This window comes from Pseudophryne corroboree, chromosome 1 (genome assembly GCF_028390025.1).
Source record: "Pseudophryne corroboree isolate aPseCor3 chromosome 1, aPseCor3.hap2, whole genome shotgun sequence".
Lineage (NCBI taxonomy): Eukaryota > Metazoa > Chordata > Amphibia > Anura > Myobatrachidae > Pseudophryne > Pseudophryne corroboree.
In genome coordinates this window covers 1,177,057,756-1,177,080,289 of record NC_086444.1, presented here as the reverse complement: position 1 = coordinate 1,177,080,289, position 22,534 = coordinate 1,177,057,756, and the positions used below count along the sequence as shown (strand labels likewise).

General features: G+C 44.0%; 1 protein-coding gene across 1 annotated transcript; it reads right to left on the bottom strand.

The window, feature by feature from the left end:
- Nucleotides 1–15,778: 15,778 nt before the first annotated feature.
- LOC135051052 (indolethylamine N-methyltransferase-like) lies at nucleotides 15,779–22,306 on the bottom strand. Its single transcript, XM_063957239.1, has 4 exons — nucleotides 22,162–22,306; nucleotides 19,038–19,245; nucleotides 16,813–16,998; nucleotides 15,779–16,196 (listed from the first exon to the last, which is right to left on the bottom strand). Exons 1-4 carry the CDS (start codon nucleotides 22,304–22,306, stop codon nucleotides 15,779–15,781), a joined length of 957 nt encoding a protein of 318 aa, XP_063813309.1.
- Nucleotides 22,307–22,534: the final 228 nt, after the last annotated feature.

Below are 22,534 nucleotides of genomic sequence, written 5' to 3'. Positions count from 1 at the left end.
ACAAGTTTTTTTTTTTTACTTAAAAAAATAAAGTAAAGCAGCAACACAACATGGCTACAAATGAGCATCACATACAAAGATGGACATAGCAACAAGCAGATGCCAGTGCCAAATTTGACATAGCAGAACCCAGTACTATGGTAACCCCATCTTCCTACAAAATATGATGTTTAATATTTACTAAGTATATGTTGTGAACCCCCAGCCAGACGATACTTTTAGGGGAACTGAGGTCGATTCTGGAACCAATACACAAACCCAAACATACACAGCACGCTAGGAAGAGGAATTTGGCTCAGGTGTAGACGAAAATAACTCACCAGGGACGTGCAGTCAGGGGAGGCAGGGGAGGCAGTGCCTCCCCTGTCATTAATGATTACAATAATACAAAGAAGATACTTACTGTATGACACATATTCTGTGTCATAAGTAAATGCTTTGTATTATTGTAATCATTTTTACATTGTTAAAAAAAGGTTTAAATTAGTTTCGGAGGCACCGACAGCGGTGCCTCCTGCGGACAATGATGAAGGGCCGGAAGCGGGGGGCGGGGCCAAACAATGGGCAGTAAAAAACCCATTAAAAAAGCAGTGTAAGCAGCACTAGTACAGAGTGCCTCAGTGACAGGGGCGTGCTTGTAGCCCATACGCATGCACGCCCCTGTCACTGAGACAGATATGATTGGGCACCAGATGGAGCTCTTCCTACGGTCCAGCCCACCATTTCACTGGGACTGACTGACTCTGTTGCACAATGCACATACCTCAGCTCGAGAGAGAGGCCCCAGCACGTGTTCCCCTGCACTGCGCCTCTGCTCCGTTCCTCTCTTTCATCGCCACTGGAAGCTAGCTACCGTAGCTGCAATCACGGATCGCCCTATCCAGGTAAGACGTCATACTTTGAGGGCACCGCAGCCTGACAGGCCCTTTCCCAGCTGCCTCGGACACTGTCAGTGTCTCCTGTGACTGGCGCACCGCACAGCCCCCCTTCTCTCCAGCGTCGGCCTCATAAAACAAGCGCTCCGCCCCTCCATATCAGTGTGCACGCCGCTCTGGTCAACAGCGCCATGTGTGTGCAGTGTGGATATCTCACCATCTCCTGCGGGGGGGGTTGGGGGTTGGTCACTGCGTGTGTGCCAGGGTATGGGGGGGATGAATTTCTGCATATGTGCCAGAGAATAAAGGGGGAGGGGCGATCACTGTGTGTGTGTGCCAGGGTATAGGGGGCTATCACTGTGCGTGTGTGCCAGGGTATAGGGGGCTATCACTGTGTGTGCCGTGTGTGCGTGCCAGGGTATAGGGGGCTATCACTGTGTGTGTGCCGTGTGTGCGTGCCATGGTATAGGGGGCTATCACTGTGTGTGTGTGCCGTGTGTGCCAGGGTATAGGGGGCTATCACTGTGTGTGTACAGTGTGTGCCAGGGTATTTGGGGCTATCACTGTGTGTGTGCCAGGGTATGGGGGGGCTATCACTGTGTGTGTGCCAGGGTATGGGGGGGATCACTGTGTGTGTGCCAGGGTATGGGGGGCTATCACTGTGTGTGTGCCAGGGTATTGGGGGGTTATCACTGTGTGTGTGCCAGGGTATGGGGGGGTGCTATCACTGTGTGTGTGCCCAGACTTTGCTGGCATTGGTGGTGGCATCAGACTGGGAATTAGTGGCGGGAGCAGTAGCTGGCGGCGACTTTAGCAGACATGGGTTGCTGGCATTGGTGGTAGTACAGTAGCGGTCACTGGTGGTGACGGTAATGGGCATGCCTCACCAGACACTGACCTCACCGCACGCCACTGTAACTCACAGGCTACAATTTTTAAAAGCACAAAAATACCCTTTCACTTTGAGGGAGTAGTACATTCTGGCCACACAAGCAAAAATAAAAAACATCGAGGCAACATGTCAAACATGGGTGCTGGCCATCTGGAGAGACATCACTTTCTCTTCTTTTCCCCGCCTGATGTTGTTCTTCCCGGCTCGGTCTGCGAAGCAACCTTCGAGGGCCCTGCCCAGTGGGATGTTCTTCCTGGGCAGAGGGAGGGGAGGGAGCAGATGTGGCTGGCTCTCTGCCACTGTGGGCAAGGCAGACAGCGAGGTCCTGGAGCCCTTGCAGAATGGAATTGGCAATTTGTTGGAAGGAGGAGGCGAGTTGCTCTTGGCCCTGCCTGATCTCTAAACAACAGACAGAGAGGAGGGGGGTGCAAATCCCCACCCCTAAATTCACTTCCGCACACTGAAAGTTACCTGTAACCATCCCTGAACCTATCTGGTAATAAAATTCAGAGAATTAGTCACAAATGTTTGAAACACATGTTTAGCTGCTGGCCACTTCACGGCTTCTCCGATACAGCAGTCCTAACCTACATAATAGCAGTGCCCACATAGGGCCATGTAATTTGTCACAGTAGGCCTCATGATATAGGCTATTACTAAAACACTTCCAGACAGAGAGCTAACTTACCCTGGAGCCACCCCCAGGATCTCCCATTGGCACTACATGGAACAGCATGCCTTCCAAATGCTGCTCCCATTCAATGCCTCTTGCACACAAGCAGACAAACAATTTGGCAGTTGCTCAATCATACCTGGAGATAATAACATATCAGGTGCTGGAAGAGGGAGGGGTCACAGACAAACAACAGACAGAGAGGAGGGGGGTGCAAATCCCCACCCCTAAATTCCCTTCCGCACACTGAAAATTACCTGTAACCATCCCTGAACCTATCTGGTAATAAAATTCAGAGAATTTGTCACAAATGTTTGCAAACACATGTTTAGCTGCTGGCCACGTCACGGCTTCTCTGATACAGCAGTCCTAACCTACATAATAGCAGTGCCCCCATAGGGCCATGTAATTTGTCACAATAGGCCTCATGATAAAGGCTATTACTAAAACACTTCCAGACAGAGAGCTAACTTACCCAGGAGCCACCCCGAGGATCTCCCATTGGCACTACAAGGAACAGCATGCCTTCCAAATGCTGCTCCCATTCAATGCCCCTGCCTGATCTCTGCCAGACCTTGGCAGAGTTGAGCTACACCTTGCTCCACACTGTTTCTGTGCTCAGTGAGCCAGACAGGTATCTGGCTTACCTCCCGTATAATCCTGTCCTGAAAAGCATTCAGGCTCTCACCATACCTGGCAATTTGAGACAGGATGTCCGGGATTGCAGAGGGTTGGGTGGGGGGGCCGGTTGGAATCTGGAAGGATGGAATCTGTGGTCCCACAGTGGCAGAGACACTAGGTCCCCCCACCTCAGCCACATAACCCTCCTGTGACTCTACCTGCTCACCCACCTGTGCTGTGTTATGTTAAAAGCAAATAGAAGAATGAGTGGAAAAAGTGAAGAAAAAAACAACATGAGACTTTTGGAACCACTAAATTAGTTTTTTAGGAATATGTGTGTAAACTTACCTGGCAAGTCATGTGGATTCAGTATTTCAGGCAGGTCCGTGTCCATATGAGACACCCCAACCCCCTCCTCATAGCTCACACAGTCCATCGCCATCTCCTCAAGATCTGTGTATTCCACAGTGGCAGCTGGACCTCCCCCTGTTGCCCTCGAGGCATTCCACTCCGCAGACCTCTTGCCGTTCAGGTGGGATTTGAAGTCGGCCCAACTACATATGTGAGTAGAATTAGGGGCAAGGGACATAAAAGTTTTGAATACCTGTTTTAATTGATAGTACACATGTTATGTCTTTGGTTGCTATAGGCAACATCACATCTAGCTAAGTTTGTAATAATAATTGGATCAGAAAATGGTGTGTCAATATACACTTACCGTCTTCTAACTTCCTGTGGTGTGCGGACTATTGAGCCGACTTCATTAACAGAATTAGTGATGTCCCTCCAGATTCGATCTTTGGATGCAGCACCCATGTTTTTGCTGGCTCAATGAATTTTTTCCATGGCCTGTGTGACCAAAACACGTAACTCCCTCTTAGTGAAGGCGGGCTATCTTTTTTTTTTTTTGGATGTAGCCTGTGAGCTATCGTCCTGTCCCTCCTCACCATCTCCCTCTTCACTAGCTGCTTGTGTACTTTGGGTTTGAGATGGGAGTCCTGAATCTCCCTCAGTTTCCCCAGTATCTATGTCTGGCAGGGGATTCACTCCTAACTCCTGGGTATCAGAAGATGGAGTTTGAACAGTACTGGGTCCTGCACTTTCAACATCCGCACTGGCAGCTTCCAGCATCTGCCTCCGCATTGCTAGGCGCCTTTGTGTCAAAGCAGACATTTGCTGCTGCACCATGTCCATCTCTGCTGCCATCTGCTCACGAGTAGCCATGTTGCTGGTGGGATGTGTGTTTGCACAGGTGTCCAGCGATTTATAGCTGCGTGTGATTCCAGTGCGGTAATTCGCACAGGTGTCAATTATGTTAATACTTCCAGTAATTGTTGTAGTGGCTATTTAAAAGCCTTGACTGCAGCCTGTGTGAGTGGGTGTATGATGAGAATTCGTGAAGCAACACACAAGCAAGGTGGACGTGGTGCCTATCACAATTCAGAGTGAGTTTGTATTGCAGTATATAGCATAAAAATGAGCGTTTGTTAGCTTGCACATTTCTTACTGTATTGTTGCTGATGGCGTATTTAACACATCTTTTTTTTGTATTTTTAATTAAATTAGTATATTACCAAACCAAGTATGTATGGGTGTGCAATGGTCCTTTGTAGTGGTTTAAAAAGGGTTTTTTTGTATGGTGTTTAATGTTAATTTTATTAGATTTGTTTACATGTAGTATCTAATAGTTATGTTACATGTAATTTGCAGTGTGCCCGTTCTAGTGCTGAGAGTGGTTTTTTAAATTCTTATTGCCCATTTCTCTCTCTTGTAGGTGTCTCTATTGTTAATTTTGACCATAAATTATTTGGAGTGCCAAAGTAGGCCAGTTTTCTTTTGTTATTCACAAGCAAGTGTTCCTTTATTTTCTAAGCAGGTAAGTTGCCTGTCCCTGGGTGGCATGTTGTGTGTGTATGTTATTTCTTAGTGCCCATTTCTCTCTCTTGTAGGTGGCTCTAATTTTTTTTTAATTTTTGCCGAAGTAGGCCTGTTTTGGTTGTTGTTTTGGTGCATAGTTTTGTGTTTGTTTTCTGAGCAGGTAAGTGGCCTATTTTTTTTTTTTTTTGGTGTTAAAAACAAAACATACTTAGTAGTTAATTCATATCTTGTTGCAGTAATTATTTGGGTATGTTAGTTTTCTAAAATTCATTGTAATTTGTGATGTTAACCTATGTTGTAGGTACTTAGCTAACTGTGGCTTAATGTATTTTTTTGGCTTTTTTGTTCCGTCTTTTCATCATGAAGATATGGAGTACGCTCCTGCAGTAAGTGAACACCCATACTTTTTTATTTTTACAATTTATGTCAATGTGTGGTGTTAATTGATTGTGTGTTTTAATGATTCTTACCTTCATTTGAAGTTGGTGATGTCCATTCATGTGGAAGCGGAAGCCCTCCCACCCCAACCCATGGAACCACTCCCACCCCAACCGGCGCAAGCCCTCCAACCCCAACCGGCTCCTCATCCTCCAAGGCAACGGAGGTGTGCAAGGCCACCAATTTTCCGTACCTGTGTCCTCCTTTTTGGGATGCCTGATGATGTTGTGTTGCGCAGATACAGACTGTCACCTCATCTAATCCTAGACACTCTCTCCATAATAGAGAGTGATCTAGAACAATCCATTAGGTATCCTACAGCAATACCAGCATTGACACAATTCCTTGCTGTGTTACATTTTTTGGCCACTGGTTCGTACCAGCATGTCGTAGGAGATCTGGTTGGCATGTCGCAGGGCCAGTTCAGTAAGGTCCTGTCAGTATGGCAGTATGGCATGTCAGCCAAGCTTTCCTAACCCGAGTCAAGCAATTTATAGCAATGCCTTTGGATGTTGGTGCCCTGGCTGTGGTGAAGCGGCAATTTCAGGAAGGGGGTAGTCGCTTCCCACACGTTATTGGGGTTGTGGATGGGACACATGTTGCTATTGTTGCGCCAAGACATAATGAAGAAATCTTTAGAAACAGGAAACTGTTTCATTCTCTGAATGTAATGGTTGTTTGTGGCCCATCCCTCCAGATCCTGTCCCTGAATGCTAAGTTCCCTGGGAACTCCCATGATGCACATGTCATTAGACAATCAGGGATATGGCAAAGATTAAGAACGATGGAAGGCCAAGACATGTGGCTGTTGGGTGAGTTATGTAATTTACATTATTGGAGCAGTCATATTGTTGGAAGTACATTCTTTAATGTTGTTTTTATCCTTTTTCTTTTCTCATATTATCAAACAGGAGACCGTGGATATCCTTGCACCCCCTGGCTCATGACTCCTTACAGTAAACCCAGGCCAGGATCACGTTGGCATTTAACTCCGCGCTTACTGCCACTAGACAGCTGGTGGAGCGCACGATTGTTGTTCTTAAAGGGCGTTTTCGTGTGCTCCACCGCACTGGTGGCGACATCATGTATTCGCCGGAGGTGGTAAGTAAAATTGTGGTCCTGTGCACTATCCTACATAACATCGCTCTAAGGAGTCACATAGAGCTTCCCCACATGGAGGAATTGCCGGATGAGGAGCCAGGGGATGGCTGGACATTCTGTGGGGGGAGTGTGTCCCACCGGGGGAATGCTGTAAGGGCTCGAATTGTGAGGGATTATTTCAGGTATTGCAATTATTTTTAATTTTGTTTTGTCTCCCAAAAATGTCTGTACTTTTTTTGTAATTTTGTAATGATGGCATTTAGTTAGCTTGGTAAAGTTCAGAGCGTGTTGCGTGTATTTTGTGTGTATTTATTATTGTTTCAGTACATAAGTAATCTGTAATGTTCTCCTTATCATGTTTGTTGTGTAAGTTTTTTTGTAGACAATGGGCTTTTTTTTTTATAATATTTTTTTTTACATTTTGGGTTAATTGTGTTATTGACCAACATTTTTTTTTATGTTTGGCTTGTGCATCTGTTTTACCAAAAAATGACACAACATCGGATCCTAAAAAACAAAAACTTTGTTACTTTGTGTAGCTGATTGTTCCTGCAAAATGTGGTGAGTACACAGATTGTCACACTTACTTTTGGTTATATAATTTGTTTATATTCTTATTGTTCTCTCTCTCTCTCTCTATATATATATATATATATATATATATATATAGAGAGAGAGAGAGATCGAGAGATCAATTTTTTTAGATATATATATATATATATATATAGAGAGAGAGAGATATAGAGAGAGATATCTATTTATTATTTTATATATATATATATATATATATATATCCATCTATATCTATATATGTATATATATATAGAGAGAGAGAGAGAGAGAGAGAGAGAGAGAGAGACATATGTTTATGAATAGCAGGAAAATATTAATGGTATATGTGTTTGTATGTATCTATATAACTATCTAGAGACATATATGTAAACATTGTCATGTTTTTTGATTAAAAATGTTATACCACACCTACAATGCTATTAATTTTGAAGCATGATTTTGGAATACAATTTTAAAAGAATAAGTGTGAGTGTGATTGTGATTGTGAGTGTGAGTTTGATTGTGAGTGTGATTGTGAGTGTGAGTGTGTGTGAGTGTGATTGTGAGTGTGAGTGAGTGAGTGTGTGAGTGTGAGTGTGAGTATGTGTGAGTGTGTGATTGTGAGTGTGTGTGTGTGAGTAAGTAAGTGTGTGTGTGAGAGTGTGTGTGTGTTTCCGCGTGTGTGGGTTTCCGCATGTGCGAATCTCCGCTGATGCTAACTGTACACACTGTCCTGCACACTAATGTACACATATCAATAAAGTTTAATACAGATGACACCATACAATTACAACCAATCAAATGCCATCACATACTATAAATATATGCCCATGTATGGAAAACGCCATTGGCACCATGCGCACAGCTGCCTTTTCACAACGGGAGCTGCGCGTGCTAATAGCCGTCATGGACCGCCGCGTAGGCCGCGCAGGGCCCTTTATAGCCAATAGGGTTAAGCGCGAGGCCCACGCGGAGGTCCGCTGCAAACTGCGGACACACACTCGGACACGGCGCAGCATCATACAGCTCGAAAGGCGGTGGAGTGACCTCCGCCGTCGCACACTGGAGCTGTTGGCGGAGCTGCGCCAACAAATTAGCAGCCGCCGTAAAATATGATTGTTACACTGAGATTATTTGCAGATTTTTTTATTAAAAAAATGCACATTTTCACTAAGAAGTGATATAGTTAGAGAATTCGCAGACTGTGTAATTACACTATTGTAGCACAAACCTTACACAAGTTTCTATATTGTGTGTGGTTAGGGCTTGCAGTACTGAGTGTGTAGCAAAGTGCTTGTGAAAAAGTTAATGTTGTTGTACTGAGTTGGTACACAGGCTGTCAGCTGAACACAATAACTTGCTCTGTGTCTTTAACATGGTACATAACAATGTAATTTTGTACTGCTGATGTTTTTTTCTTAAAGCCACAACCTAATTATTACATATGTCATTCTAGGGCAAACACAACGGCGAGCATCGGCTGCAAGGCGGCTAATGGGAAGGGCAGCCTAACCCCCTTCTCTTCCCCCCTCCCCTTCTGTGGCCCAAACACCCTCTCTGCCCCTCTCCTCCTCTCTTTCCCAATCCCCCTCTCCGCCCCACTCCCCCTCTCTTTCCCAATCCCCCTCTCCGCCCCCTCCCCTTCTGTGGCCCAAACACCCTCTCCACACCCCTTCCCCTCTCTTTCCCAATCCCACTCTCCGCCCCACTTCCTCTCTCTTTCCCAATCCCCCTCTCCACCCCACTACCCTTCTGTGGCCCAAACACCCTCTCCGCACCCCTCCCCCTCCCTTTCCCAATCCCCCTCTCTGCCCCACTCCCCCTCTCTTTCCCAATCCCCATCTCTGCCCCCTCCCCATCTCTTTCCCAATCCCCCTCTCAGCCACCCTCCCCCTCTCTTTCCCAATGCCCCTCTCAGCCACCCTCACCCTCTCTTTCACAATTCACCTCTCTCTGCCCCCATCCCCCTCTGTGGCCCAAACCACCTCTCCACCACCCTCCCCCTCTCTTTCCCAAGCCACCTCTCTGCCCCCTCCCCCTCTGTGGCCCAACCCACCTCTCCACCACCCTCCCCCTCTCTTTCCAAAGCCACCTCTCTGCCCTCCTCCCCCTCTGTGGCCCAACCGACCTCTCCGCCACCCTCCCCCTCTCAATCTGACCCACCCTCTGTAACCTCCTCCCCCTTCCATCCTCTTTCCCCAAACCACCCTCCTTGCCCCATCCTGCCTCCTTCGCCCATCCAGCCGACATCCCCCATCCAGCCGACATCCCTGCATTCAGAATGGGCAGCAGAGGCCCCGGAGCCACTACAGGGAGGTGGTCAAGTGGCAGAGGAGAGTAAGTTCACACACATTGACATTACATGTTTAAACTTATTTGACTTCACATTCTAATAAATGCAATGTTGTACTGGGGCCAATCTTTTGCCAAGGTAAAATGTTTGTCTTCATCATGGTATGGATGTTGCATTTACATTTGTGTGAGGAACATTAGATGTACAGTGTCTACGTCTGCAATGTTGAGGATGCCCACTCTAGGTCGACACTCATTATGTCGACAAGGTTGCCTGGACAACAGGGTTTGTATGTACAACATTATCAGCAAAACAGTTAGACCTGAGTGGAGTTTAGTTTGTGGTTTTACTTTTACACTTGTGGTTGGGTATTCCAATATTTGCACATCGAAGTCGCATGATTCACTTTGTTAGGCAGGCTAAGGTCACAGTGATTTGTGTTGTGAAAGTTACACTCCTACAATTTATGTTTTTAACATTTTAAAAGCTGTTTGACCTTATGTAGTAAGGCAGGCTTTCAGGGAGTGTGGGCATGCTAGGATATGTTGTCCTTCTGAAGATGTTGATATGCAGATTGATGATTTAGGGCCAACCCCAAAAAAGATAAGTCTGCTTCACTCCAGATGAGAATGAATCCAAGCATGGTGTTACATTTACTAAGATGGTAGTTCTATTTAAGATGGGATGTTGCCCATAGCAACCAATCAGATTATACTTGCCATTTTTTTGTCCCCTTCTACAAGATAATATGTTTAATGTTATTGGTTGCTATGGGCAACGTCCCATCTTAAATAGTACTCCCATATTAGTAAATGTAACCCATGGTGTGGTACACTTTCTTAAAAAAAAAAAAAAAAAAAACATTGCTGAGCAGGCTTGTGTGTTTTTATGCTACTGTTTTCTCATTAAAACATCCATGATGTAGTCATTTTGCCATTAAAGCAGGCCTGTCCAAACTGCGGCCCTCCAGCTGTTGAGAAACTGCACATCCCAGCATGCCCTGAAACAGCTTTAGCATTCTCTGCTGACAGCAAAACTGTGTCAAGGCATGCTGGTATATGTAGTTTAACAACAGCTGGAGGGCCACAGTTTGGACATACCTGCATTAAAGTGTGCTTTGTGCCTTGCTTGTATAATAGGTAATGTGAGTAAGTTAGTAATGTTTTCTTTGCCTCTTCATTTCAGATGTTGCAGTTGGAGATCCCACCAGTTTGCCTGGTATTGTTGCAAGGCTGAAAGGGAACTTGAGGGCCGTGCTGGAGGACCTTGATAAACTAGAAAAAAAGTTCTAAGTTTAAAAATGATTATTTTTTGACATTGGTTTTCTCTAAAAAAAAAAAAAAAAAAAACAATTGTTTTTGAAGTTAAGCAGGTGTTGTATTTATTAATGCTATAGTGGAAAAGCAGATTTGCGTGCAGAAATTGGTTACCTAAAACAGTTCACACATCTTATTTGAGAATAGTTATTTAAAATTACACAAACAAAAAATAAAAAATATGACAGTTAGGAGCTTATTGTTTATAAAAACATGTAAACACATTTATTCACACACTACACCTCTACACCAAAAAAAAAAAAAAAATTAGACCAGGCACATTTACTACATCTATATTTTTTTCATTATTAATTTAAATGTTGATGGCCAATTATGCCTACAAAGTGTTATTCAGGTATTCTTTGAAGACTTATTTGGTCATGACCATTATCATTCATTACACTAATTGGAATCGTAATTGAGGAAGGCTTGTGGAGTTTGAACTGAAAGGTGTAATTTAACTTTTTAAAAAAAAACATTGCTGTACGGATTTTAGCAAATGCGTGTGCAATTTTAAGAGGAATGTGTAAATCTACGAGAAGTTAGGATTTTTACGATGAGTTTTGTGGTAATGCGATGGGTTCGCATTAGTGCGATGTCATTTGGCATACGCCTACTTTGTTTAATACTGCGTACGAAATAGCAAACACAGAGCCGTCTTACAAGCAGTGTAGGCCCCTGGGCACAGCAATGCACTGGGGCCCCTACCCATCCTCCAGCAGTAGGGGTGGGGGTGCTATCAGCGGCAGCTTTGATGTTCCGCGGGCGGTAGGGGGTGTTCTATCTTCCGCTCAGCATTTAGGACCTGGAGAAATAATTTCTGCTAATAACTCCTTTACTGCACATATGGGGCAGGAAGGAGAACACTAAACTGTAGAAGGGGGATTGGGCTGAATGAAGGGGAACTGGTACATGACTTTCAGGGTGGTAGGGGATGTTTAATATGTAGGAGAGGGGTCGATAGTGGAGTGGGCTTAATATTCATAATTTTCTGGTGGGAGAGCAGCTTGCTTTACTGCAGATATCTCCAGTTCCTGGAAATAGATTTCTTAGCTTTAATGGGATAACAAACTAGAGAGTCCCACCTTTCAGGAGGTACTTGGGACTTGGGGATCAGAGTTCAGGAGCCACAGCAATCCACCAACAAACATATAATACTGCATACCATGCGTGTGGAGCTGGAGCAGGGACCAGCTGCTGGAAGGCTGATATCTCTGGCTCTGGGCATAGTAGAGACAAGCTGCCAGTGCTGACCAAAAGGGGAGAGTCTCAGCTTTTGGAGTATACCCTCAGAAAATCTCTAAGTCAGACAGAACCCGAGATATCTGGCTGGGAAGAACAATTAACTGGCTTGAAAGGGGACCACTGCTTTGAAGTCGGATATCTCCGGTTCCCCAGGGCCGATTTTCAAAAATCTGGTACCCCTGGAAAGAGGGGACTCTCAGCTATCAGTCTAGGGCCCTTTTACTCCTGGGGCCCTTGGGCAAGAGCCCATTGAGCCCATACGAAAAGACGGCCCTGAGCAAACATACATTGGGGGCGGTTATTCGCTATTGTGCAATGTATTTGCAATATTATGAATATGTTGTGCGAACGAAAACAATAGCGATCAACTCGGAATCACCCCCATTGTCGTGACTGATTATTACTCTAACTATCCTGAGGTGAAGACACTACATACAACTACTAGTAAAGCCATAATCAATTGCATGAAGTCAATCTTTGCAAGGCATGGTGTTCCTATGGAAGTGTTCACTGACAATGGTCCTCAGTTATCCAGTGCTGAATTTAGACAATTTGCTGATGAGTGGGAATTTGTTCATACTACGTCAAGTCCCCACTATCCACGCTCAAATGGGTTGGTGGAAAGTTCAGGAAAAACTGTAAAGAGTCTCATGAAAAAAGCTCAAGAAGGTAAAGAAGATTTTTACAAAAGTCTTTTAATCTACCGCAGTACACCTTTACAGAATGTACTTTCTCCTGCACAAATGCTGATGGGAAGGAGGATCAGAGCAAATCTCCCGATACATGATGAACTGCTTAATACACATAACTCAGCGTTGGTCAGACTGAGTAAGGAACGTCAACAGGCGAAACAGAAACTGTTCCATGACAGGCGAACAAAAAGCTTATCTGATCTAAAATCAGGTGACCAAGACCGTCTCAGAGATTATGAGAAAGGTATTTGGGTGCAGAAAGGTATTGTGCAAGCACAAGTAGCACCAAGATCTTATACTATACGTACAGAGCGTGGAATGGAAGTAAGAAGAAATCGAGTGGATTTAAGATCTCAACCTAACCATAATGAAGACAACATGACTGAGGAATACCCTTTATCTGACATGTATGATGATTCTGATAATGGTGAACAAACCACGATTCTAGAAAGGTCCAATATGGTCGATGAAACGCAGACTGTGTATGAAAGACCCAAAAGGAAATACGCAGACCTGAGAGACTCATTGAAACGTGTTAGATGATGTTCTTAATATGACATTGTTAATTGTTGCATTGAAGCGTACAGGGCTTATCTTTAAAGAAAAGAGGATGTGATGTTAGTGTATTAGAATGCTTAATATTTGTAGACACTCCCTTACTAACATGTGTAAGCCTGAATCTTCAGTGATGGTCCCTGGGACCAGGGGGATGCTGGGAAGTGGGTGGTCCAGTGTGCAGTGTGCCTGGAGTTGATGATGGAATAAACAGCACAGCAGTGAACTCACATGTCTCTGTGTCCTGATGACTGGATTTACAAACGTATGAACAAAACATTTACCAAATAAATGCCTGTGACATGACTGTTAGGAGCTGATTGTTTGGTACTTTCTCACTCCCCATTTTACAACACAGTAAAAATTAAAGCATATATGGGGAACTGTGTTATGTACATTGGGGGTCATTCCGAGTTGATCATAGCTGTGCTAACTTTAGCACAGCTACGATCATCTTCCCTGACATGTCATGTGGGGGGACGCCCAGCACAGGGCTAGTCCGTCCCGCATGTCAGTCCGCCCCCCCCCCTGCACAAATACAAAAGCATTGCACAGCGGCGATGCCTTTGTATTTGAAGAGTAACTCCCGGCCAGCGCATCTCCTGCGGCTGGCCAGGAGTTAGTTGTCACTGCTGCTGGCCACAGCGGCTGCGTGAGACATCACGCAGCCGTCGCGGCCCGCCCCCCCAACGGTCTGGCCATACCTGCAATGGCCGGACCGCTCCCCCTAAACGGCAGCTTAACGCTGCCGTTCAGCCCCCTCCCACCCAGTGACTGCCTCTGTCAATGAAAGCTGCCATGCGCTGGTGGACTGCAGCGTCGGTGCATGTGCAGTTCTGACCCGATTGCTGCGCTGCGACAAACTGCAGCGAGTGATCGGGTCGGAATGACCCCCATTATGTCAGTGATGGATTTTTAAATTCAAAAAAAATGGGGTAATTAGCAAATTGGGCTACAAATATGTTAAAAATATATAATGGAACACTTAAGTGATGCTTGTTATTGTGCTATTAGGTGTTAAAACTCTTCTTTAAGAATTTGAACACTTAATTGGACAATCACACTAAAATTCCTTAGCCTAATTGCTTTCTTAATTGAGACAAGAAAAGGATTAATGGGATGTTTAGGGGATTTAAAACCCCCACAAAGATGTGCGAATATTTGCAAGCTAACGAAACATGTGTAAGCATGCGTAGGTATTGTCATGTACGACAATGCAGTGTGTGCATTTGGCAGTCATGCGAACGGAAACGCTATCCTGCGATTAAACATAATACACACCTACTTTGTGCATTGTCGCATTGTCCTTTGCAGTAGTGCATAGTGGGCGTTTGCTTGCATTCGTGCGATGTGTTCGCTGTCGTGCGTACGACAAACTTAGCGATCAACTCAGAATGACCCCCATAGACTCCTGATTCTCTGGTAAAACTTGTAACATACTGTAAAGCAGAATCATAAAACACAAATTCTAAATATGCCAATTTCTTTCTATGGGGGTCATTCCGAGTTGTTCGTTCATTGTCAATTTTTGCAATGGAGTGATTAAGGCGAAAATGCGCATGCGCATGGTACGCAGTGCGCATGCGCTAATTAATTTAGCACAAAACTTAGTAGATTTACTCACGTCCGAACGAAGAATTTTCATCGTTGAAGTGATCGGAGTGTGATTGACAGGAAGTGGGTGTTTCTGGGCGGAAACTGACCGTTTTCTGGGAGTGTGCGGAAAAACGCAGGCGTGCCAGGATAAAACGCAGGAGTGTCTGGAGAAACGGGGGAGTGGCTATCCGAACGCAGGGCGTGTTTGTGACATCAAACCAGGAACGAAACGGGCTGAGCTGATCGCAGTGTAGGAGTATGTCTCGAGCTACTCAGAAACTGCTAAGAATTTTCTATTCGCAATTCTGCTATTCTTTCGTTCGCAATTCTGCTAAGCGAAGATACACTCCCAGAGGGCAGCGGCCTAGCGTGTGCAATGCTGTTAAAAGCAGCTAGCGAGCCAACAACTCGGAATGAGGGCCTATATGCAAGAAAAAAAATGGGTTGGGTTTGTCGCCTGTTTCCATACTGATGCTGGGATCTGTGAGATGGCCGGGGTGGGGGGCGAGTGCAACGAAACCCTTTGAGGGCTTGCCACAGGTTATAGTCCCAGTCTATGGGTGTTGTGGACACCCAGGAGTGGGAATAGTCCTTGTTGGGTCTGCATGCCGACCGGCAGGCTATTGTGGGTTCGGGTGCCCAGCGTTGGTATTGTGACTGGCTGTCACATAACCGCATCCCAAAAACAATACATATTCCATTAAATAGATAATGGAGCAAAAAAACAAAACCTAAAACTAAAATTAACCTTGGAAAATGAAATAAATAAGCAAATTTATTTTCATATATATATATATATATATATATATATACATTCCATAGCGTAGTGATTTGCAAAAAGTGCATACTTTCGGTGATTTTTGCAGTACGAATTAAACTGCAATATTTTAAAAAGCAAAAGGCAAATCAATGGTTTTGTCTTTTGAAAAATGTCTGCTTTAGACCATCAGGTTGCTCTTCATTACATTTCCCCCTAAATGTCCCAAATTACATTCGTCCTGATATGGGTAAATTTTCTAGCCTTGAAATAATTAAGTAATATGATTATGTTTCACTGTTTTTGGGCAACAACAAACACTCTTCTTGTAGCATTAGAGAATTTTTCCAGATTTTCTATTCCCACCTCTTCAAATTTTTTAATTAAAAACCCTTCATCACGTAAAGAATTTTTAAAAAATCCTTCATCATATTTGAAGACATAATACTTATCATTCCCCACAGTGAAAAAAGATGTGTTCATTTCTCCAAACAATAACAAGTGACCCCCAGCTTTAAGCACAGATGACATATTTTTCAGGTTTATGCGAAACGCGTTACTATCTTTGCTAATGCCATCCAGGGCTAGAGAAGAGATGACGCAGTCCGCCTGGGGTAGCTCTTTAAGGGATGTTGGGTTTTCCTTGACAAGATCACTCTTCTCAATATTCAATTTCCCTCTTGTCATATCTTCTATATCCTGAAATCGAGTGCTGAAAGTGAAAACAAACATGTCACCAAAATGCGTTATGATTATAGACATTAAGAATCATTTACTAACCTTGCTATATACAAACACACTGAGGGGTCTATTTCATTGGTGTCGGATCCTCTCCGACGGAGAGGATCCAACACTACACTATTCAATTTCTGGGCATTTCTGACAAGTTTATCCTGTGTTCGAGAATGCCATTCCTACTTTTTTTAAAGCAGGATCGGCATTGTCGAAAACGGGCCAAAAACTCAGACAACACACGTGGATCCGCGGCTAATCCGCCGATCCACGTGTTTTCCATCAAGTCGGAAAAACGGCAACTGACTTAAATAGGCCGAATCCAGATTCAACCAAAAAAAAATTGGAAAATGTTTTTCTGACTTGTTGAATCAATAGAATAGACACCCTATGCAGTTTATAATGGCCTGCCAATCTCATTGGTCTGCACTGTGGGCGCTTCACTAAGTGACAGCAACAGGTGAAATAGAAGAAGCTGAGCTGCGAAGCTGAGTCAGCAGCTTTTACCAGTGACCTTTGCACTACAAGCTGGGCTGTGCCCCCTGCGTCAAGGCTCACAGCACCCTGAGGGTGGCACAGTTGTTGCCACAGCTCACGACCACTCTGCACTGGCATGGTCAAATGGAGTGGCCCCAGCTGTCTGGCAGATTGAATGGTAAAGAGCCCTTTCTGGCTGGCTCCCATCCATCTCCAGTTGTTCTGGGCCCAGCTGCTGCAAGGCTGCAATGCATTGAACGGACGTTGTCACCATCAGTGATGAGTAGCCAATGCACGAAGAGGAGCTGTATGGCAAAGAAAGAGTAAGTACAGAGTTAAAAAGAAGATAGAAAAGAAGTAGAGAGAATAACATGTATGTAAGAAAGAAGCTGCAGTATTCTGTTAAGCTGGGGCACAGTGTAGTATATGACGTTATTTGGGGGCACAGTAGGGCATATGATGGTATTTGGGGGCATGTTGTGGTATCTAATCCAATGTGGCATATAATGTGAATTGGAGGCTCTGCAAGGCATATATTGTGAAATGGGGCACTGTGAATCAAGTAATGTGAATTGTGGCACTGTGTGGCATATATTGTAAATTGGAGGCACAAAGGAGCCTGTAATGTGATTTGGGGGCACTGTGCAATGTTTAACTTGAATTGGAGGCACTGTGTAAAGTATAATGTGGTTTGGGGGCACTGTATGGTGTATAATTTGGTTTGGGGGCACTGTGCAGTGTATAATGTGGTTTTGGGGCACTGTGCCATGTAAAATGTGGTTTGAGGACACTGTGTAAACTATAATGTGGTTTGGAGGCACTGTGCAGTGTATAATATGGTTTGTGGGCACTGTTCACTGTATAATGTGGTTTGGGGGCAGTATGCGGTGTATAATGTGGTTTAGGGGCACTTTGCGGTGTATACGGGTGTATACTGTGGTTTGGGGCACTGTGCCATGTATAATGTGGTTTGGGGGCACTGTGCAGTGTATAATGTGGTTTGGGGGCACTGTGCAGTGTATAATGTGATTTGGAGGCACTTTGCAGTATATAATGTGAATTGAGGGCACTGTGCAGTGCAGTTATGAATTGGGGACACTCTGCAGTGTATAATTTGCACTGTGTGGCATTTAATTTGAATTGGAGGTGCTGTGTGGTGTATAATGTGATTTGGAGGCACTGTGCATCATGTAATGTGACTTGTGCACCGTGTTGCAAATAATGTGTTTGGGGATGCATTGCATAGCATAATGTGAATTGGGCACTGTGGCACACAATATAAATATTTTCATGGGCATTTGAGTGTCAGCTGCTGACATGAGTATTAAAGAGCATATAAAATGTATTCTACTATACCAGTGTCTTCCACAACAAAGTGTGTGGCTTGCACAGGGGTCCCAGAGTTTTTTAATCTTTTTTCTAGGAGGGGACATGGCCAAGCCTCCTGATTATGACCATGCCCAATGTGTATCCCTTTTTTCATTATTTAAATGTAGCAACCTAGCCTGGCAAGGACCCCGCTCCACAGCTCCCCCCCCCCCCCTTTCCTCCACACCCTTCCTTTTACCTGTCAGCAGAGGCAACAGCCTCTCTCCCCAGCCCAGCATGTCCGACATGCTGGGCTGCTGCAGTCTCCCCTGCCTGTGTGGGGTGGGGGGAGCGATCACACTGTACACCCTTCCCCATACACACACACATACAGACACACACACACACACACACACACACACACACACACACACACACACACACACACACACACACACCTTGACTGAGGGCTCACAGTGCCTCCTTGCTCAGCAATACTTTTTTCCTAGGAGGTCATTGCCATGCCTCCCATGACTAGCCAAGAAAAGTACCCGGGCCCAGCCCAGCTCTCTACGGTCCTGGTTGAACCCCATTCTGAGACATTGTATATTATTTCATGCCAGGTGACCGCACATGTATGACCTGCGTAGTGTATTGTTCCATCAGTAATTCCAGTCCATTCTCTTTAGTTAACAGGAGAACCGCACATGGAATGTAAATCATCCCATTTTGGTTTCCTTTATATGGTTTGTGGCAATTGGAAATATTTTTTTCCTACTATACTTAATACTATACTGTACCGTTCTAAAAGGAAAACACAACTGACCGGACATAAAAAACTCCTAAATGACCTTAGAAAATTACACATTAGCAGGTGCTGTACTTTTATCACCATATAAAATATAGTAATAATAAAAGTAGTAATAGTAGTAGTAGTAGTTGTAATAATAAAAATAATAATAATAATAATAATAATAATAATAATAATAATCATAGTAGTATCAGTAATAATAATAATAATAATAATAATAATAACCTTCCATCTCCTTGCTTCGCAGCAAATTGTGCAGCAAAAGACCAATCATGGGCGTCCGGATCTTTATTCTTCCACTTTCTCAGTGCCTTGATAGAATGCTCATTACAGTCTAGAATTTTAATTTCTTTAAAGTACTGACAAGCTGGAAACAGTAGATGGACTACAGGACCATAACTTATATGAATCAGGGTGTCTCCGCTAATAGATTCTGTAGAACAATATAAAACAATCATTATGATACAGTAAAAAAAAACCTCCATTCAGCATAGATTTTCCCTCACTATGGAATAAGTCTAGTCAGAGACATTCCTTGGAACCACTTGCGCAAACATGGAGATAGCATGCATTGTTTTATATGAAATGGTGTTAAAATAGAACACAGATGTGTAGGTCTTAGGGGGACATTTACTAAGCAGCGATAAGAGCGGAGAAGTGAGCCAGTGGAGAAGTTGCCCATGGCAACCAATCAGCACTGAAGTAACATCTATAATTTGCATACTATAAAATGATACAGAGCTGCTGATTGGTTGATGGGGCAACTTCTCCACTGGCTCACTTCTCTGCTCTTATCACTGCTTAGTAAATGTCCCCCTTAGACCCTTCTGCACATGTGTCAGATTACTTATACGGGTACCAAGAAAGGTGTAGAAAGTGTGGTATAGTTTCTAATGACATTTAATCGTGATCATGTCAGACTTCATATTGAAGCCAGTTGTGCTAACTGTTCCTTGAGCCTATGCTCTAAATCTGCCAACCTATCTTCTACTTTATTGCTGTAGTTTGATCCCCATAACCTCCAATGCCACCACCAGCACACACCAATTCAGGCTCAGTGTCTCCTCTAACCGTGACCTCGGTGGCTGTGGATCTGCAGTTAGGAATGCAGCCTCATTCAGTGGCAAACGCAGGATTTCTAGAGGGGAGTTTCCAAATGCAGTCCACAATTTCCCACTCTGCAGAACATTTGAGCAAATGCGGGAGTCTGGGGAAGCGGTAGCAGAACCTAATAAAGACCCTGGACATTAATGTAAACATTGGTCTACAGTATTTATACACTAGATAGTGTACGGAATACAATATTAATAATTAACGCTATAGATGGTTTATAGTATAGGCTGTATCAAACATAAATAACTAATAAGATAAGTGGTCAGGAAAAGGTTAAATATACTTTAATAAATAAATACACAAACATAATAGAACCAGTACTGCACTTTCTAAGCACACATTCTCCCCCCTCATGGCAAGGCTCCTGTCTCTTCTTCCTGGTAGCTACTCTCTGGTCCAGTGCACTGATTGAGGATTGCTCACACACAAACTTGGTAGAAGAAGCTGCTACCACTGGGCATGTGCAATAGTTCTGCTCTGTCCCTTAAACTGCATGATGTGGCGGCAGCTCTGGTAATCATATTATATATCATTGCTATTGACATAATTTGTGCTACTAGCCAAGAGGAAGGGGGTTTCCGGGCAACCGGAACCCTCCCCCCCCACCCCTGTGTTTGCCTATGTCATTCACGGACATGCCCGTCAATGGTATGTCCGTGAATGAGGCTGCATTCCAAAATGCAGATCACACCCCATAACACTCCCGCTAGATGGCATTTTGTTGCATTCACCGTAAGTCGCCTCCTAGTCACTGCCCAAGAACGCCATGGCTTTGCTACACCAAATCGAATGCCTATAACTCCTCATGCAACAGGTGCCTCTGTGTACACTGAGTGGTGCGCATGCGCTAGAGTTTTCAGGACTTTTTCTGCAATAGCAAATAATCACTCAATTGCACAAACCTTGGTACTGCATCAGTGTCGGACTGGGGCATAAAGGGCCCACCGTGGAAACATAGTGGTAGGGGCCCATGTTTAGGGGTGTGACCAGGTTTCAGAGGGGGTGTGGCCCACTGCCACATTGGTTTTCCTAACCATTACAGAATGCATGGACTGGGCAGGTTGATAAATATATTTAGTAAATACTGTTAGTTCATACATGATAATGTAGCAGATTAATAACAGTAATGCACTATAGACAATAAATAAACCATAGTCCTGTGCAGTATTAGCTAACATATGTATAATGCATAATTCAAGAACATAGTCTGGAACCCCAGGCAGTGGGGCCCACCGAGGGTTTCTCCTGTGCCCATGTGCCCATGTGGGCCAGTCCGACCCTGCACTGCGTCCACCTTTATATCAGGCAGGCCCATAATTATATAGGACAGAGGTTTAATGCAAAAAGGGCTATGCAGATGGAAATGCATGCAAGTAAAATGCAAATATGAACTATGACGCTAACAAACTGTATTGTGCTGAGACTTTTTCTTGGAGGTCTCGAAATAAGATACAATTAACATGACATCGGAGAAGCCTTGAAGTGGCTCAGCAGCTTAAACATGTGTTTGCAAACATGTGTAAACTAATTCTCTGAATTTAAATGACCAGATAGGTTCAGGTATGGTTACAGTTAATTTTTAGTGTGCTGAAGGTAAATGTAGGGGTGGGATTTGCAACCGCCCCCCCCCCCCCCTTCCCCCTCGGTCTGTCCATAATTATATGGGACAGAGGTTTAATGCAAAAAGGGCTATGCAGATGGAAATGCATGCAAGTAAAATGCAAATATGAACTATGACGCTAACGAACTGTATTGCGCTGAGACTTTTTCTTGGAGGTCTTGAAATAAGATACAATTAATATACAGAAACCAAAGCTAACACTCTATAATGTGTAATCTTTCAAGAGCAAAGACAATAACACAAATCAAACCCATATTTGTCTTCCACACCCAAATCTGATGTACAAAGAAGAAGGATCCAGTAGTTGTCAGTTTATAGAACAATTAGAGACGGGTTTCCTTCCAGTCTTAAGGACAGAGGACTCTCTCTAGTGTTCTTCCCATATGATCATTGTGTTACTATATACAGTACATCCCTTCATGTAACAAGCAAATTATGGGGATTCTATGCTACAGCCCATCTGACACTACACACTACACAGTATACACTGCTGCATGTGACATTCACATCAGGGTATAAGGCTTTCTGGGCAATCAGTGGTTGGTTGCACTTGGCCAGTTGTATACCACAGTTCTGTAGCTCTGCCATTCCATCAATGTATCATTGCATACTTACCGGAGGAAAAAAACTGGTGAACCTTTTCCATTGGATTGGTAACTAACACCTGTAAAATGTCTTTATTCTCTGAAGCTGAAAAATATATGTTCAGATACTGGTCTATGTCCAGCTCGTTGTAATGCTTCAGAGAATCGTAATCCATGATGTCAGTATTTCTACAGCGAGTTACAGTATTCTTCTAATGGTAAAATAACCCCAGCACAAGCATGTTTTATAGTACATTAATAGGTTGATCTGAATAACAGATGAAATATTGCGTTTGGGTTACTGTATGTCATTCTTTAGGGTATATCACATGCTGATACACATGTACTTTCATTCTACATGTAATAATAACTCCAGGGTGTCAGTGACTTTACCTGTATAATTA

Coding starts and splice junctions, on each gene's coding strand:
- LOC135051052 (XM_063957239.1), bottom strand. CDS start 22,306: ATGGATTACGATTCTCTGAAGCATTACAACGAGCTGGACATAGACCAG. Junction 19,246..22,161: donor TCACCAGTTTTTTTCCTCCG/GTAAGTATGCAA, acceptor ATTGTTCTACAG/AATCTATTAGCGGAGACACC. Junction 16,197..16,812: donor CATGCCAGTGCAGAGTGGTC/GTGAGCTGTGGC, acceptor TTTCACTTTCAG/CACTCGATTTCAGGATATAG.